General features: G+C 46.5%; 1 protein-coding gene across 1 annotated transcript in view; it reads left to right on the forward strand.

Annotated features, from left to right (window-relative positions):
* Window positions 1–17,947, forward strand: part of MSH5 (MUTS-homolog 5) — a 498,728-nt gene that overhangs the window by 126,794 nt on the left and 353,987 nt on the right. The window contains exons 14-15 of the mRNA XM_087383476.1: window positions 4,032–4,088; window positions 4,208–4,306. Coding sequence (XP_087239602.1) covers window positions 4,032–4,088; window positions 4,208–4,306 — 156 coding nt within the window. The remainder of the gene's footprint in view (window positions 1–4,031; window positions 4,089–4,207; window positions 4,307–17,947) is intronic.

Consider the following 17,947-nt stretch of genomic DNA (forward strand, 5'->3'; position numbering starts at 1 on the left):
AGTAGTCCAATGACCATAAGTAGAAGTCCTCATGTTGACACACATGGATGCTATCATACAAGTCCATGGCTGTTGTTGGCGGGAAAAAGTATGGAGCATAGTCGCCTTCCTTGCAAGTACATGATATCTTATATTGAGGATATTAAGTCCACCATGCATCCTAGGAGAGCACACCATTTCCATCTTCATAAGTCTCAATGCTTTCACAGCAGTTTTTGTCCTCCATAACATTTCCATAGCTTGAGACATAAAGGCTGAAATATCACTGGAGGACCAATGCAGCAAAGGCAAAAAGAACTGGAAATAGGACATTACAATGGACTGTGCCATCCTATAGGATATCCCAAATGTCTGACTACATCTTTGGAATGCACCACCTGACCTGGCCAAGGAATAGAATGCCAGTCACATTGTTTCAGGCGAAGCAATTTAGATTTGTCAAAATTGACATGCAATCCCGCTGCCAATCCATACAATGATAGAGTGGTCATAAGCATGTGAACTTCCCGGGGAGAATTATGTGGCATAAAGAAGGAATCATCAGCATATGCTTGTGCCAAAAAAGATGCAGCCCCAGCGATTTTAAGACGAGTCATCTGTCTTGTGTTTGTAAGATGATCAAGATACATTAAGAGGGGATGGGTCGCAATGGCATGGAAGAGAGCACTAAGAGGGCAGCCCTGTCTAACTGATCTACCCAATGTCCATGACCGAGATAGATGACCCCCAAGAATGCATTGAGAAGTAGAGCCAGAATAAAGCCAGTAAACTGCATTTGCTATCTTTGGACCAAAGCCCAACTTTGTCATGATTTGAGAGATAAAATCCCATTGAACAGTGTCAAATGCCTTAGCAATATCTAGCTGCAATATGAGCACATCTTGATGCGAGTACTTAGCATATTCAATTGCAGTCAATGCGTTGGAGATATTGTCATGGATTTGTCTTCGCGGCACAAACCCATACTGATGAGGATGAAGGCCCGCATTCAGTATCCCATGCAGCCTATACACAATCATTTTGGCAATGAGTTTGTAAACTACAGGCATCAAAGTAATAGGCCTCCAATCTGACATATGGTCACACAAATGTTTTTTGGGCACAAGTTTGACTATGCCATGCTTCCAAGAGTGCGGTAACCAATTTTCTTGCCAGGCAACATTGATCATTTGCAAGAGGACATCTTTCAAATCATCCCAAAAAGAAATATAAAATTCCACCGTAAGGCCATCCCAGCCAGGGGACTTGTATTTGCTGAGGTGGAACAATGCATTATCATGTTCTGTATCAGTAAAAGGTCTCTCCAAGGTAAGAGCATCATCCATTTTCACTATTTCAAAAACATATTGGAGGAATTCAATCCTCGCATCAGTCATTTGATTTGATGGGGAACCAGGAGCAGAGAACAATTTCTGGAAATAATTTTGGCATTCATCTTGGAGATCAGAGAAAGAGTGCGTCCAAGAGCCATCTAGCTTCCTTACCCTTAGACATGAGTTTTTCTTTCGAGTAGCATGCAGTCCTTGGAAAAAGGCATGTGTCTGCACACATACTTTTTCTCGCCTGTTCATTAGTCCATTCATGTTTTGTTTTGACACACACACACACACGCACACACACACACACAAACATTTTTTTCAATGAAAGCCAAGATTATTTATCTTACAAGAATAGCCACCTCAAAACGAGGCACTGTAAAATACATCAGTTGAAAATCTTTGTATATGCCAAATATACATCATGATGATCGAGTTGAGAGCCACAACTGGCTGAAGATCATGCTTCACTTAAAAAGCCACCCATGAAAAAGAGTGCTCCCCAGCATAAAAGATGTCATAGCCATCAAAATGTCCAGTCTTACCCGCATAAATGTGCTGCTTATGCTCCTGTAATGCTACTATGCCTAGTTGTAACTTGTTGATATACATCCACACAATTTTTCATTTTGTACCATCACACATACCCTGTACATTGAGAGTAGCACATTTGATGTGATCAAGCATATTTCTAGATATAGACAAGTATGTACAGCAGCTAAGAAGTTGTCTATGTCTGCATTTCCACCTCAATATCCGGTCCTCTTCCGTGAGAGGAAGAGTCAGCTTGAGGAGAAGACAAAAGAGCAGCAACTTCCTCCTCTAGAAATAGAGTACGATTTGCAAGTATTACCAATTCCAGAATTCTCTTATGGGGTTTTCCATGTGGAAGACGCACCATTCCAAGTCTTGGAAGGCAAAGGTCTCCTAGGCGAGATTACTTTTCTAGGAGTTTGCCATGCTTCATTCAAAATTTTTTCCCTCACTTGTGATTGAGATGCAGAGGGCATAGAAAGAGGAACATTACCATTCAATGCAACCTGCGCTTTGCCTTTTTCCTGAGAAGCAAAAAGCTGCCAAATACCCTTATTCTTCGCCACTGAAGAGGCATTAGAATTCTTATTCTGAAGCGGTATAGACTAAGCCTCCAATGGCATTTTGGAAACACATGGAGGGCATTGGGAGGCCATATGCCCAAATTTATTGCATTCAAACCAAGCACCTGCAAATAGATCCCATTTCAGTTTGTAATAGGCACTGCCCATCGAAACATTGTTCACTGTAATCGAATATGATTCTAGTGTTGGATTATCAATATCCCACAAAATACAAAATCCACAACAGTTTTTTTTTTTTGGGATTCCCTTCCCCTTCCTCCCCGCCTCCGACTCTGCCTCCCCCTCCGCATTCTCACCTCTGCCTCTTGTCAATATTTTTACATGTGGCTTCAATGGAGCCATGTGCTCAAGGGCCCCAACCTTGAGTCACCTAGCCACTCCAAGAGACAGCTATATCAGCCCTGCACGGGCAAGTGTTTTGTCAGTCGGGATGTTGTGTTTGATGAATCTTCCACTATGCCTTTGTTGGACTGTAAAAAACAGCCCGTTGTTGATGCCTCAGAGATATTTGACAGCTTGATGCCTTTGTTTCCATCCGATGCTCGGGATGATGTTCCATCTGAGGTTGTCCCTCCTCCATCTGTTGGTCATTTATAGCCACATGTGCATGCAGAAATTCAGCCTGATATGCCTATCATTGATCAGGATCATTTGCACAGGGCTCTTGACCAGGAAAGAGCAGAAATTCAGGGGCCTAAAAAGGTATCCCGTTGGCTTCTTGACACATTAAAAGACAGCAAACAAGACACTCCTTTGCCAGCCCGTACGAGAGCAGCTGTCCGGAAAGAGCATGCTAGTTTTGTTGCTACAGCATGCAATGAAGAGCCATTATGTCATCAAGATGCCTTTCATAATGATTGTTGGATGAAGGCCATGCAAGCTGAATTGGATTCTATCCATTAGAATGACACTTGGGAGTTGTGTGATTTTCCTTATGGCAAGAATGCCATTGGAACTAAGTGGGTTTACAAGATCAAACGGAAAGCACTTGAATTTTCTCGCATTACTCTGCTCCAACCTAATGCGTTGTACAAACACTCGATCGTTCAATGGTTACTTTGGTTTTGGATAAACATGATCTTTTGGTTTTTCGGTCTCATATACTTTTCTTACTTTGGCTCTTGAGATCTGAGACTCTTACAACCTAAGGTCAATTGTGTATTTTCTTCTACCTAATAAGAATCTTCTTAGAAGGAAAAAAACAACATTGTTCTTTATCATTGAAGTTATAGAGACTTGCGATAGGGTACATATGAACATATACTAAAGTGTGAGAAATAGACTTCAACCATACTCCTTCAACCATACTGTAGTCCACTTTAGTCATTATGACTCCTCAATCATGCTCAAAGACTCCCCTCCATTGGGCCATATTATGCCAGGTTGTCAAGTTAAAGTATGTTTAGCTTCTGTATGGAAATTTATATCCTTGAAATGAGAAGATACTTGAGACAAAAACTGAGAGATAAATTAATCTTGCTACTTAAGGAAAGGCAAATGGATTTTTCACGATGCTACTGGGAATGGAAGACTTTAGAGAGGTTTTTGATGAAGAGATTATGATATGATAATCACCTGAATATCTTTCTTTTTGCAGAGGGTTTCTTGTCCCAGCTCACTATCAACATGCACTGATTGGCACCAGCTGTCAAAGGTGGCATGCAAAATTCAGCTACTCTGCATCTTTATGAATGCACCTCTTATATGTTGAATGCATTAAGGATCATTAACTTGGAGTCCTTGTTTTATTTTTATGGTTGTATGCTACAACAGACCATTGTCGCCCTACTATATATCCGAGAGATTGTTGAAGTGGGGGTTTCACAAAGGCAAGATGCATGCGCCATGCAAAATCTGTGCATCATTAGAAAGGTTAGTCCAAATGGAAATGATTAAACACCATTTAGTATTGCTTGCTTTTTGAAATATATTTTACACTAAGTAAATGTTTGTTTCCAACGTATTGTTTCACACCAACTATAATATTTAATGGATTGGAGGTCTTTCTTCTTTATTAAAGACTCCATGACTCATTGACTTGATCTTGCATTTAATTAAGCATTTGATAAGCCAAATAGTACACTTATCGTGCAATTTTGAATGGAGCTTCTACAAGGAAGGCTGCTTTCCTCAGAGAATGGAGGGGCTCTCCCTTCTTCTCTGAGTCTTCCACACGGTTGAGGTGGCATTTTCAGCCTCAACCTTGGTTATTGTATACCTCTTCTTGAGGAGTCTTCTCATGCACAGCATGATGTATTACTGCCTTGAGCTTGCTCTTGCGGGTTTTATTCATACTTAATGGAAGTATTATTTTGAGAGAAAAAAAAAGACAGCTCCAGCCCTCGTGCTAGCTTGCTTTGTCACCTACGTTTGCCATCCATCCTTTTCCTCACCAGTTCCTTCCTCCTTGCCCCTATCTCGTCCTTCCTCAATCTCCATATCAGCTCATAACGGGCCCTTCCCACCCGTTTTTGGGCTTCTCCTGGCCCATGTTGGGGATTCAGCTCGGGGCTGCTGACCTAGCTGCACCCTTATGCTGACCAGTCCTTTGGTTTCTTCAACTCCTGCACCCTTCGTTCTTTGTCTTCCCCACTTTGCTGCCCATTTAAAAGAAAGGGCTGCCCTCAAGCAGGTCCAGTCAGTTTTTGGGCCCTTGAGAGGTGTCTTTTGCCCCTTTTGAGAGGTGTTTCGACTCTCCACCCCATTTCTTTTGTGTCAGCTCTTGGGCTAGCCTAAAGGGTGTTCCACCCCTGCTCCCCCCGGCCCTGGGCTTACCCCCCAATTTTTTGCCTTCTCCCATCCTCAATGTCAAGTCCTGCCCCCTCTCCCCTATTGCATTTTTGTCCCCCCTGTCCGCACTTGATTTGGGCCCAGTGGATCCTTCTTTCTTCCACCAGTCCATGGCTAACTTTGGAAGGGAGGTTGCAGAAATTTGGTCTCACGATGGAGGCCAATCACTCCTTTGGGCACCTGCTACAAAAATTTGGCTGAAGCAATCATTTTGCATTTTCAGCCCAGTCTTCCAGATCTTATTCATGATACGCAAACGGACTTTGTGCATGGCAAGAGGCATTTTTTATAGTATATTTTTGTTTTGGGAAGCTTCTAATTTAGCTGTACATAGCAGGCAATTAGAAGGGACCCTTCTTTGTTTTGGATTTTCAAATGCTTGGGTTAGAGGGGTTTCCTCCTTATACAGATCATCCCACATCCAAGTGCTTATGAGAGACTAGGGGAGAGAGATTTCGTATTTCCATATCAGTCCGTCAAGGATGTCCTCTAGCCTCCTTTCTCTTTTTTTGTATGGCTGTAGCTATGAGTATCTATCTTCGATTTGAAGCTGAAAATATTGCGGCTAGGACTTCCCTTGAGACTGGAGGAAGAGCTCTTAGACTGTGAGTTGGTGGATGACACTGCAGTTTTCTTGGATGCCACTTTTCAAACTCACTTCTTCGTTGGAATAAATCTAATGACTTTTGGATTAGTGACGAGGACACTCCAGATTGGGGAGTTGATATTGGTTTCACTTGGATTCAAAGGGGTGTCACTATCAAATATTTGGAATGCTAGGTTTGTATGGGGATCTCTCCATAACACTAGTTTGCTCCCATTTTGGAGAGTATAATGAGAAAGCTCCTCTTTTGAAGCACATCCAAACTTGATGTTGCACAATTAGGGTGGTGGTTGTCAATCAGGTTTTGCTGGCCACAACATGGTTTGTCTGCTCTTGTTGGTGCCATTCTAGGGATTGCATCACTGAGCTTAAGAGGCCTATAAGGGTTTTTCTATGGAGTGGGCTGGAGATTACAACAGATGCTTTAGCCAAGATTGCTTAGGAGACCTTGATCTTCCCACGAGGAAAGGGGGTCTCACTATCATAGATCCAGACTTGCGGTGCAAGGCCTTGCTTTGTAAGATTATGGTAAGGGGACTTATGCTTGGGCATGAGCCAAGGAAAAAATTTCTTTAGTCATTCTTACAGATGGTCATGTACTCCTTCTTCGGGTGGAGACTGGATGGGTAGTACCAGATGGATTTTTACTTCAGTCCATCTCAGATTCTCGCTTCTGGGGTGGAGACTGAATGGGCAGTACCATATGAATCTCTACTTCAGCCCATCTCAGACTCCCTCTTCTCCTCTTATGGGTGCTATCTTGAAAGCTTGGGCCAGCCTCAGAAGTACTCTTTAGAGAATCCTCCCCTCGTTTTTGGAAGATATTGACAACAATCCATCATGTGGAATGATAGCATACTTGATGAGCATGGAAAAACACTTGGCACTTCTCATTATATGCCGTGGTCTAGATGGGAGAGATGAGATACCCTGCCTCTTCTGTGAGATCCTGTAAAGTACATTGCTAAGTCACCTCAAGGGAAGTGCAGGGAGACTTCAGTAAATTGATGCAGCCATACCCATGGATTGGATCGACACAGATGGCAAATATATCTCTTGTTGGATGGGAGCTTTCATAGGGACATGTATTCCAATTTATCTCAAAGCACTATGAAAGTTAGATGAGGATGCCTTGACCTTTGATATTGAGGCAGGGAGCAGGCTGTCCAAGTCTACTCATGATATCCTATAGGCGATTCTTTTTTAGTTTGTCAGGATCTTAGGCTATATGGAGTACAGCTCCGATTCACAATGGTACCTAGACCTAGACCCACTTCTTCTCTCTTGGGCTCATGGAGGATTTGGCTATACAAAGGAGTCCCCATAAAGATTTTATAGTGGGATCCTGGAGAGTGGGAGTAAATTTGCTGTAGGGCACCAAGAGAAGAGCATTCCCTTCTTTCATTACACAGTCAGTACTGCTAGGAGATTTCAGCTCAGTTGTAGAGGCTGGAGGCCCTCTAGATCTTCTCATTGGCAGAATTTTTAGATTTTTACTGATTTGGAAAAAGTTTTTGGAGGAGACTTTGGAAATCACTTAGGAATAGAAAATTCACTCTTTTCTTTTGGATTTTTATTCATGGAGGGATTCCATTGACTGTACTCGTTCTTGATGTCGTTTTGCCGTGGAGTCTATTCAACATCAACGATGGGATTGCAAATAGGTGAGGATCATTTGGAAGGAGATTGCTAGGATTTTCGGTATGTTTGCTCCATTCTCTTCATTTATGACATGGGGCTCTGTAGCCTGGCTCTCTCTTTCGGGACCTCAAGTCTTTTATGAGAGGCCTGACTCTTCTTGGGCTCTCTCGATACAATGACATTTAGTTGAGTCGTGCTCTTTGAATATGTTCCCTTCTCACACTTGAAGTCTGGGCATATGTCCATGGATTCTTCTTGGGATATACTGGCGAGTATTTCAGCATGGCATATCTAGAGAGTTAGATGCACAGAGGCCTTGGATGGATCCTAGGTCTACCCTTCTCACACATTGGCTATTATTTATATAGATACTATTCATGTGCTGATGGCCATTTGAACGAGCATGCAGGGGACCTCACGAGAAGCTTCTGCCAGGAGGGCTACATTTCTTAGGGAATGCAGGGGCTCCCCGTTTTTATCAGAGTCCACTACATATTTTAGATGGCACTTTCAACCATAGCCTTGGTTTATTTCTTGTTCGCTCCGAGGAGCTTTATTAGTCCCTTCTAGTTTGTTCTTTTTCATGCTTGCATGATGTATTTGCACATTGACCTTGATCTTGCGGGTTTTGTTCATACTTATTAGAAGTCCTTTTCTTGAAAAAAAAGAGAGAGTTGAAGAGACAGGAGACACATCCTTCTGTTAATCAATGATAGGTGTTTGGAGAACTAAAGTGAAAGGGGGATGCTCGGAAGGGAGGCTAGGATCGATCTAAGGAATATCATCATCACTGGTATCGACTAAAATAGAATCTGGAACGTCACTAGCGGTGACCAGAGCTGGGTCATCACTGACTGCAACTAGAGTTGGGTCAGGGACAAGAGAAGGGGCCTCTTGATCTGTAGGTAGTGAAGCACCAACTATAACCACAACCCAAGGGTGGGTAGGAGATGCAAGGGGGCTTGGACGTGTAGGGGGTGCCGATGGAACAATGTAATGAAAAGAAGGGGAGTCTCTTCTCTTGGTGCCCTGTATCGATCCATTCCCACTCCCTGGGGTCCCAATTGTACTTTCTGGGCACACCTCCATAAAGCCAAAGTCTCCATGATCCAAAGGAAATTCCGACTCCAAAAAACAGTGTTCCACATGACATACAAGCCTGAAAGGCTGAAATGCAATATGCAAAAGAATATTATCTATCGATGTAGAAAGGTTGCCCCCAGAGTGAACATCAATCCCTGTCTAATCCCTGTGGGTCACAACCTGAGGGGGACCCTTGGTCTCGAAAAGGCTCCTACACATGTGTCACTAGAGTGAAATCTATCACCCCGAAGAAGCCAATCCAAGGGTATGGCTACAAAGTCTCAGCGATCTCAAAAATCTGCTCATTGCTTCAACCACAAATAAATACAAGAAAGGGGCAAGAGGGCATCCTTGATGGACTGATCTAGAAATCTGAAATCTCTCCCCCCTTTCTCCTCGGATGAGTACCTGGCTGTGGGAAGATTTATATAAGAGGAAACCCCTATAATCCATGTATCTAAGAATCCAAAACGTACAAGGGTATCTTCTGAAAACTTCAATCTACTCTGTCATATTCCTTTTTAAAATCCAAGAGTACAATGGCAAGATGTTGGCCACTTTGCTTCTAGTTAGAAGGTTCCTAGAAGGAAAAAATATTATTAAAAATGCTTCTACCATGCACAAAGCATGTGTGCATATCATGAATAAGATCAGGATGAATGGGTTGTAAACGCAGATTGATTGCTTTAGCCAAAATCTTGTAAAACGTCCCCAACCAAGTTATGGGTGTCCATTGGGAGATGACAATTATGCAACCTCCTTTGGGGATAAGATGAATGAGACCTTCTGAAAGTGATTCAAGCATTGTACCAGAGTCCCAAACGCCTTGCAAGGCTGATGTAACATGGTCCCCAAGCATGTCCCCGAAAGCAATAAAAAAGGAAGGTGTTAGCCCATCTGAGCCCAGGCATCTATCCTTGTGGAGGGCAAGAAGTGCAATCGTGAAGCCTCAACTGGTGAAAGGGGGTTCAAGTAAATTTGTTATATGGGGTTTCACCAATACTTGAATACTCTGCCAAAACCAAATGTTTGGCATCATCTTTGGCCAATGAATGAGGAAGGGAGGCATAAAAGTATGTAGCAATCTGCATGACGGCATCAGGATCTATCTGTAAAATCCCGCTAGCAATAAGCTGAGATACACTCTTTCTACCGTGTCTTGGGCTAAGAGTAGAGAAACAATGTTTATTGACCCTTACTCCTATCTAAATCTAGAAGGATTCCTGTGCATGAAAGGCATAGTCTGTTCTTTGATCTAGCAAAAACTGCATATAAGGCAAAAATGCATATGATCCCTTGCTGTAGCAAGGTGCTCTTGAATCCAAGCATTTGAAAGCTTTTTTTTCCTTCCCTCTCAAGGGTTACTAACTACGGACAGAGGCTCCGCTCTTGCTTGAGAATCTCATGTAACCTAGTGTTAGCAATAATGTGATGAAAATCACCAACACCAGGCGACAGGGCTGCTGCAACATGTGAAGGGGAAGACACTCCACGCTACAAATGAGAAACCCATATCCTCCAAACATCCTCTTTGAGGCCCTCCTTTGCATACAATGCATTTGGAATCCTGATATTGGTAGAGCGGTGCCTCTCCTGAGGCTCAAAAATCATAAGAACCATCAGAAAGTGATCCAAATTGGAAACCCTTGGTGCAATGCATATTGAATTTCCAACGGCGCTGAGAGGCACGCCACCGAGGCCTGAATGCTCCTAATAACGATCCCATTGGCAGGAGAAAGCAAGGTGGAACACCTTGCTCGACCTCGTGGGTGGAAAAATCCCTCTGGGGTAGTGGTCCTTTTGGCATATGCATGAGCGAGGGTAGGTTAGTCCTCAAGGGAGAGAGAGCTAGGAGATCCCTTGTCGACAAGGAAGTCAATAACTGTGTCTTGAAATGTAGAGGGAACAAAATATCCCTCACCATAATCTGCCAAGGCAAAGAAAAGAGTTCCTATGCAAAATGCTTGGCATCAGAGTGTGTGAAATCCTTGCACTCGAAGAAGGTAATGAGGAAAAAGCCACCGTCTTGCCTCTTTTTTTTTGTGTGCGCGCAAAAAAGTACTTCTATTAAGTATGAAAGAAAATCGTAGGAGCAAGCTCAATGCGGGAGTACATCATGTCAAGCATGAGAAAAGCCAAAACTCAAAAAGAGCTAGCAAATAACCAGGGTTGAGGCAAAAGTCATTGTCTTGCCTCTATTAATAAGGGGAGTCTGGAAAGCAGAGGAAGAAGGGGACTGCTCTGAAGAAGAGGGTCCAAGACCTCAAGGAAGATCTATAGGAGAGCATCATTGGTCCTAACCAAGACTGGATCCATTATAATGTTGGGCGCAACCTAAGAAGGATTTGGAGTCTGGAGAGCAGAGGAAGATGGGGGCTGCTCTGATGAGGGGTCAGGATCTCAAAGAAGATCTGAAGCATCATTGGTCTCAACCAAAATTGGATTTGGTGCAACACTGGGTACATCCTGAGAAGGATCTGAAGCAACACTATTCTTCACAAGATCGGGAAAGCCAGAAGGTCCACTAGGGGTAGGTTTCAGGTTGGATGACAGCTCCTCCTGATCAATATGTTGTGGAGAAGTCACTGTCACTCTAATCAGATACCAGTGTGGGTCAGCAATAGGTATGGGACATGAAGCTGGTGCCGAGTGAAGAGGCTGTGCCAAAGGTACACTTTGTCGAGTACGAGAGGAAGCCGCACTAGAAACGTTCTTAGGTCTTTTCTTCTTCCTTGGGCAATCTCTGTCAAAATGCCCAAAGGTTGGATAGAGAAGGAGAGGGGAGAGGGAGGGGCTGAAAGGGGAGAGTTAAGAGCTGAAAGAGGAGAGGGCAGGAAGGGGCGAGGCTAAGAGAGAAAGCTTGAAACATCCATACACGAGAGGAGCTCCCGTCTGCAGCTGCCCGCCACCACCCCGTCGCCATCAGCCAGCCCGTCTGGCTGTGCCCCCCTTGCCCTTCAGGCCTCCTTCAGCCAGCCTGTCTGGCCGCGCCCCCCTTGCCCTTCAGGTCGCCCTTTGCCCTTCAGCTCGCCCCCTTCAGGCCGCCTTCAGGTCGCCAGCCAGGCCGCTGCCTTCAGGTCGCCGGCCAGGCCGCCTTTGAGGCCGCCAGCCCGTCGTCGCCATTCAGGCTGTTGCTGCTGTCCGCCCCCTTTGCGCTTCAGGCTGGGCTGCATCAGGGCCCTCTCCAGGGCTGTTGCTGCTCATGGTTCTAGGGCATTGGCGGAGTTTCTGCTTCAGCATTGGACGGACTGTTTTAGGCTTGGGTTTGATCCTCATTTTGCTATCCCATGCAGGCTGAAGTTTGGGGCATTCAACCAAGTTCTTGGGGATTCACTAGTGGTTGGTTGCGAGTTCTTGGTGGGTATTTTCTGTAGAGGTAGCTCCTCCCCTCAGGACAGCGCAAGCTGAGACAATGGAGGGCACTAATGCCACTCCCGTCACCGAACCTGAGGAGATTGAAGTCACAGTTTCTTTTCCTCCCGACATTGTGCAGATGATTGAGGCAGCAGAGGAGGGTTTTCGTTTGACGCATATCATTGGCTTTCTACCCGGTAGAGGCCAACAGCTCCCGACATTGTGCAGATGATTGAGGCAGCAGAGGAGGGTTTTCGTTTGACGCATATCATTGGCTTTCTACCCGGTAGAGGCCAACAGTTAGGTGATTGGGTGTACACCAACATGGCCTCATTGGGTGTCTCAATTACGGTTTTCCGATTACTTGGCAGAGGGTACTTTTCTTTTGGCCTTCAGTCTGCAGAGCAGGCTCAAAGAGTACTTATGAGCTCTCCAATTCAGTTTCAGAGCAGAGTCATCCATTTGTGGCCTTGGCGGAAGCACTTCAGTACTACTTCCTCCGGACCGCGTCGGGTCTCTTTTTGGATGCTTTTCCCTGGACTTTCTGATGAGGTCAGCTCTTGTCGCAGAGCTGTGGAGAATATGGCTAGTGTGGCAGGTACAGTCATCCCATCAGTTGCTAGACTTTCCTATGCTCAGTCACTTGCTAGTACAGGTGTTACGAGAGCCAGACTCACTTCAGAGTTCCCCCCTCCTCGACCTTTGCCTACTTTGATTTCGTACTCCACGGGAGATGGGGCCCAGATTCAGCAGAGGGTTTTGTACGAGGGTCTTCCTGATCAGTGTCTTTTCTGTCGGAAGAGAGGTCACTTTATTAGGGATTGCCCCAGTCGTCGGCCTCGTTCAGGGACTCCATCTCATCATACGGGTGACCCAGAGCCTACAGTTCAGCCTTCAGGGGTCCCTGAGCCTGCTTCGACTCATTCTGCAGAGCGAGAGAAAACTCCTCCGGGAGAGTCTCCAGTAGACTCAGAGGACTTGGAGGTGCCCCAGTGGCACAACTTTCACGGAGAGCTCGGAGGAGACGGAGATAGAGGGAGAGACAGTAGCACGAGCAGCCCCAGGTACGAGCTCAGAGTTGGCAGAGAGTTGAGACACATGTGCAGGAGACCCCGGAAAGGGAAGATGTAGAGGACCATACGCAGGCAGGTCATGACACTGTGCAGGAGACAGTAGCCCAGGGAGTTGAGACACTTGTGCAGGAGACCTCGGAAAGGGGAGATGCAGAGGACCATCCGCAAGCAGGTCATGACACCGTGCAGGAAACTGTAGCTCAGGATTTGATGACTCTTGACACTACTACCCGGAGGTTCAGTTATTTGTTCCTGAGACAGTTATCCAGCAGGAGACTGCTCAGGCTGCTGTTACTGTGATGGATGCCTTGTCCCAGCAGTCGATTGAGAGAGTGGTATTTTACGACACAGGTCAGAGTCAAAGCCCGTTTCAGGATCTCATGCACTTGTACGAGGCTCCCTCGAGACCTCTTTCTCTTCCCCGTCACACAGTACCTTCCTTTGTTGCTATGCGGAGCGTCCTTTTAGACACCCCTCCCAGTACAGCCTCGTCCTCGCAGCTTTTCACTCCTGGTGTATCTAGATCTTTTGCGAGTGCAGTCAAAGATTTTGCTCAGTATCCAGACAGGCGTGAGGATTGGGAGATCCTAGCAGATGAGATCGAGCGAGATTATCAGTCACCCACGCTGACAGGCACCTCGTCACAGATTCTTCCTCTTCCTCTCACCTATTCCAGGAGCAGAGTTAGGACGGCTCAGCCCTTTTCAGCTCTTCAGGCTCCTAGACCTGACCCCAGGATGGTTGATAGAGATCTGCCCGTTGAGTTTTGGCCCTTCTTGGCTCGAGGGGTTACCACAGACTCCTTCACCCGATTGGAACTTCTCCCGGTGTTTTGCCGACGGTCAGAGGAGGTAGAGGAGTACCTGGGATGTGTTACTCTTTCCAGAGAGGGGCATATTCTTCGTTTCTCCGCAGGCAGCTTCCGATCTCAAGGGAGCGAAAGCTGGTCAGCTGAGTTACTTGACAGCGAGATTGCTAGACAGCTCATGAGCATGACTCAGTTCTCACTGGTTCAGTGTATTGTCGGCTCACAGATTCATTCATGCCCTAGGACTCTCCGACCCTGCTTCGGTGGTAGGGCCTTTCTGTTTCTGTTCTTTGAGGTTCAGGGAGATTTTGATGTGCCCAGGAGTGCTGGTTAGTTTGACTTTCAGCTCCTCAGTTCGCGCTAGAGTACTATTCCCTTGGATGGAGCCATTTTACATGAATTGGGGCAGATTTGGAATTTGACCGACTTTGGATTGCGCCATCAGAGAGAGAGATTTGTGTCGTTGCCACTGGCACCCCCTCACTGCAAGACAAGATTGACAGATGCAGATCCTTACTCAGAGGACATATTGGAGCCCAGCGGATGGCACGACAGGAGGAGTTTGCATTTCAGTTTCAGCCAGGTGGGCCTCAGAGATCACCCAAGAGGGTACACTAGTGGAAAGCAGGGCATGTTATGTTATTCTTCAGATTAAGAGCGCAGCAGTTGGTGTTCTCAATGTGTATGCCCCCACGGATCCAGCCCACAGACGTGCTTTTTGGAGACGGCTCAGAGAGTCCCTTCCTCAGGCCGACACCTGGATTGTTGGAGGAGATTTCAACATGGTTGAATTCTCTGAAGACAAGTCGGGCGAGATAGAGGGTGGCCTTTCTAACAGGGAGAGAGTGGAGTGGGATAGTTTTGTTTTGCACGCTGGACTTCACGATGCAGCTCGATTGGATGACTTTCGTCACTTGGCTGACAGTCTTCAGTTCTCTTGGTCCGGGGTTTTCCATGGCTCTCTTTCTTTGGTCAGACTTGACAGGTTTTATGTTGGCCAATGGGGCCAGGCCAGAGGAGGACAGATTGGGATCCGCCCAGTTATGTTTTATCTGACCATGCTCCAGTCCTATTGCAGATTCTCCCTACCTCTCATTTGGAGAGCACAGGCTCTGTGAGAGTTCCAGACTTTGTTTTTCAGGACGCAGAGTTCGTGGAACGGTTGAGAGGGGCTTGGTTGTCAGAGGACACTCCTGTGGATCAGGGCTGGTTGATGTGGGTAGAGAGGGCTTTGGCTAGAGTCAGCATGGCCTGCCAGTTGAGGGCAAAAGAGGAGAAGGAAAAGCTCAGAATTGGAGATCGGAACACAAAAGCGGAGGTATCCAGACTTCAGAGATTGATTCAGAGTTTCCCTCATTCTCTTTTCATCACAGGGCAGCTTTCGGAGGCTCAGAAGAGACCAGAGGAGATTTAGGGTAGGAGGGCCCAGTTCAAGTTTTACTCCCAGCAGACGTTCTAGATCCAGAAGGGGGATAGATGCTCTAGAGAGTTTTTCAGGGCAGTGGGTCAGAGATACTCTTCGGACAGCCTTCGTAGACTTGTGGATGGAGGCTGGGTATCTTCAGATAGACCCTCACCGTTTTGTTGAGATCACTTCCGATTTCTACTCCACTCTTTACACTGCCGATCCAGTCACCGAGGAGATGATCAGAGTCAGAGAGGAGATTTGGAGCCATGTCCCCTAGATGGTCTCAGACAGGATGAGTCATGTTTTGGATAGCCCACTATCACTCCTGGAGATCACGGACGTGTTACATGAGCTGCCCAGAGATAGATGCCCGGGGGAGGACGGTTTGTCGCCACTTCTTTTCAGAGCTCTTTGGGATACGATTGGGCCTCATCTACTCTCTACCTTTTTAGAGGCTCTCGATACAGGATCTTTGGGCGAGACATTATGCACAGGTTTGATTTGTCTCATCTCGAAAGGGGGTGACAAGACCGTCCTACACAATTGGAGACCCATTACGCTTCTAGGTACAGCCTACAAGATCCTAGCGAAGACCTTGGCTCTCTTCACCTTTTGGGAGGCCACTCACTGGGCGCAGGAGAGTCAGCAGGAGATTGCAGTTCTTCTTCTCGATTTTGAGAAGGCTTATGACAAGGTGGATTGGGGTTTCTTGGAGGGCACTATGAGGAGGCTAGGCTTCAGTGATAGATGGATTTCTTGGGTCTCCTCACTTTACTGTCACTCTTCTAGCAGGATGGTGGTCTGTGGAGGCAGAGGACCGGCTTTTCAGCTATCTAGATCAGTACGACAGGGATGTCCGCTTGCACCTTACCTTTTCCTTTTCGTAGTGGAGGCTATGGGATACTTTATGCAGGCTACCAGTCATGGCACTTTGGGCCTTCATTTGCCTATCCGGCAGGAGCAGGAGCTTCTGGACACTGAGTTTGCTGATGATACGGCACTGACAGTCAGAGGAGATGCATATATCTTGCTACTACTGCGGACTCAATTGACAAGTTCTGCCTAGCCTCAGGGGGACTTGTCAATTGGAACAAATCAAAAGGCATCTGGACTGGAGCTCTCAGCAGGATACCCCAGCATGGGGAGGAGACCGAGGCTTTGTGTGGATACCCAGAGGCACCTCCACAAGATATCTAGGCTTCCAAGTTGGCATTGAGGTGTCCCCAACGCAACAGTTTGCCCCAGTTCTTGAGAGTATTCGGAGAAAGCTAGCTTACTGGAGTACGGCTAGACTTTCTTTGGCCGGAAGAGCGCTGGTACTCAACCAGGTTCTACTTGCGACTATGTGGTACGTTGCGTCATGTTGGTGCTTTCATGTTGACTTGATTCGCCAGGTGAGGAGATTGCTTCGGAATTTTCTGTGGAGTCGTGGTGATGGTTCTGAGGACACTAGGGCCAGAGTTTCATGGGATACTATCACTTTACCCTCCTCGCAGGGAGGACTTGGGGTTCTTGATCCAGAGATGCAGAGCAGAGCCCTTTTAGTCAAACTTCTTGTTAGAGGTTTGACTCTAGGAGATCAGCCGTGGAAGCAGTTCCTACTGCATGGGATTCATCAGTGCACCCCCATAGCAGCAGGCCAGTGGGCAGGTAGAGTCAGTTGGATCTTCCTGGCGGACTTGCATTCTCAGCCTTCCTCACCACTGGTAAAAAGGCTTATTCAGATCTGGGATCTTTTTCGACAGCACCTCATCAGAGCAGTTCCCTCCTCCAGAGAGGAAATAGCCCGATAGCCACTTTACCATAACCCCCTGGTTCGGTATCACGGGTCTTCCCTTGGTACAAAACTTAGGACTCCCTTGGCCAGTTGGCATGCTCAAGGGGTTGTGACAGTTGGAGATTGGTTCAGGGGAGGTGTGGAGATGTCAGAGGAGGTGATCAGAGATAGACACGGGCCACTTAGATAGATTGCTGCTACCAGATTACTGATCATGAGAGCTATTCCTCAGCAGTGGAGGGATATACTCATAGATCCTGCCCATGTTCACCCCATCTCTACTTGGTCAGGTTGTTTTAGTGAGGCTGGGCTATGCATCGGAGTTCGTTTAGGACCGCCACTGTTTATCTATTTTGAGGTGGACTCCTCTCACAGATTGTATCCCACTCAGCCCCTGGATCGGCAGGAGCTCCTTTGGCAGAGAGTCAGGGTCATTGGTTGCCTGGGTAAGGAATTGGCCACAGATGCTTCCAGGTCGACCATTGCAGAGGATATTAGATGGAGACTTTGGATTTTTCAGGGTCGACCTCTTGCGGAGCTTGACTGGGACCCAGGTGAGTGGGCATGGCCTACTCTGGTGGCAGGCGATCGTCCTCTTTCCTTTTTTCAGTACTCGACGAGGGCAAGTTACAGGCTTCAGCAGAGAGACTCTCATCACCTACCATCTGCCTCCCAGCATTGGCGCGCATAGGGACTTACTGCAGAGCTCTTACTGAGCTACTGGACTCACTTTTGGGGCATCAGCAGAGCCAGGAAAGTCTCCTACTTTCTTTGGCTCACTATACATAGAGGCATACCTATGGGTACTTGGCTTTAGCAGATGGGTAGACCCTCCTTGTGTATGCGTTGTCAACTTGCAGAGGAATCTCGTAAGCATTGTTTATGGAGCTGCCTCAGCTCTAGAGTGGTCTGGACAGGTATCTCCAGGTTGTTCTCATATGTTACATCCAAGTCTTTTCTCTTGACATGGGGCGC

Source organism: Dipteris shenzhenensis, chromosome 13 (assembly GCF_047967505.1).
Source record: "Dipteris shenzhenensis isolate YYH24624 ecotype China chromosome 13, Dip_SZ_1.0, whole genome shotgun sequence".
In the NCBI taxonomy this organism is placed as follows: Eukaryota; Viridiplantae; Streptophyta; class Polypodiopsida; order Gleicheniales; family Dipteridaceae; genus Dipteris; species Dipteris shenzhenensis.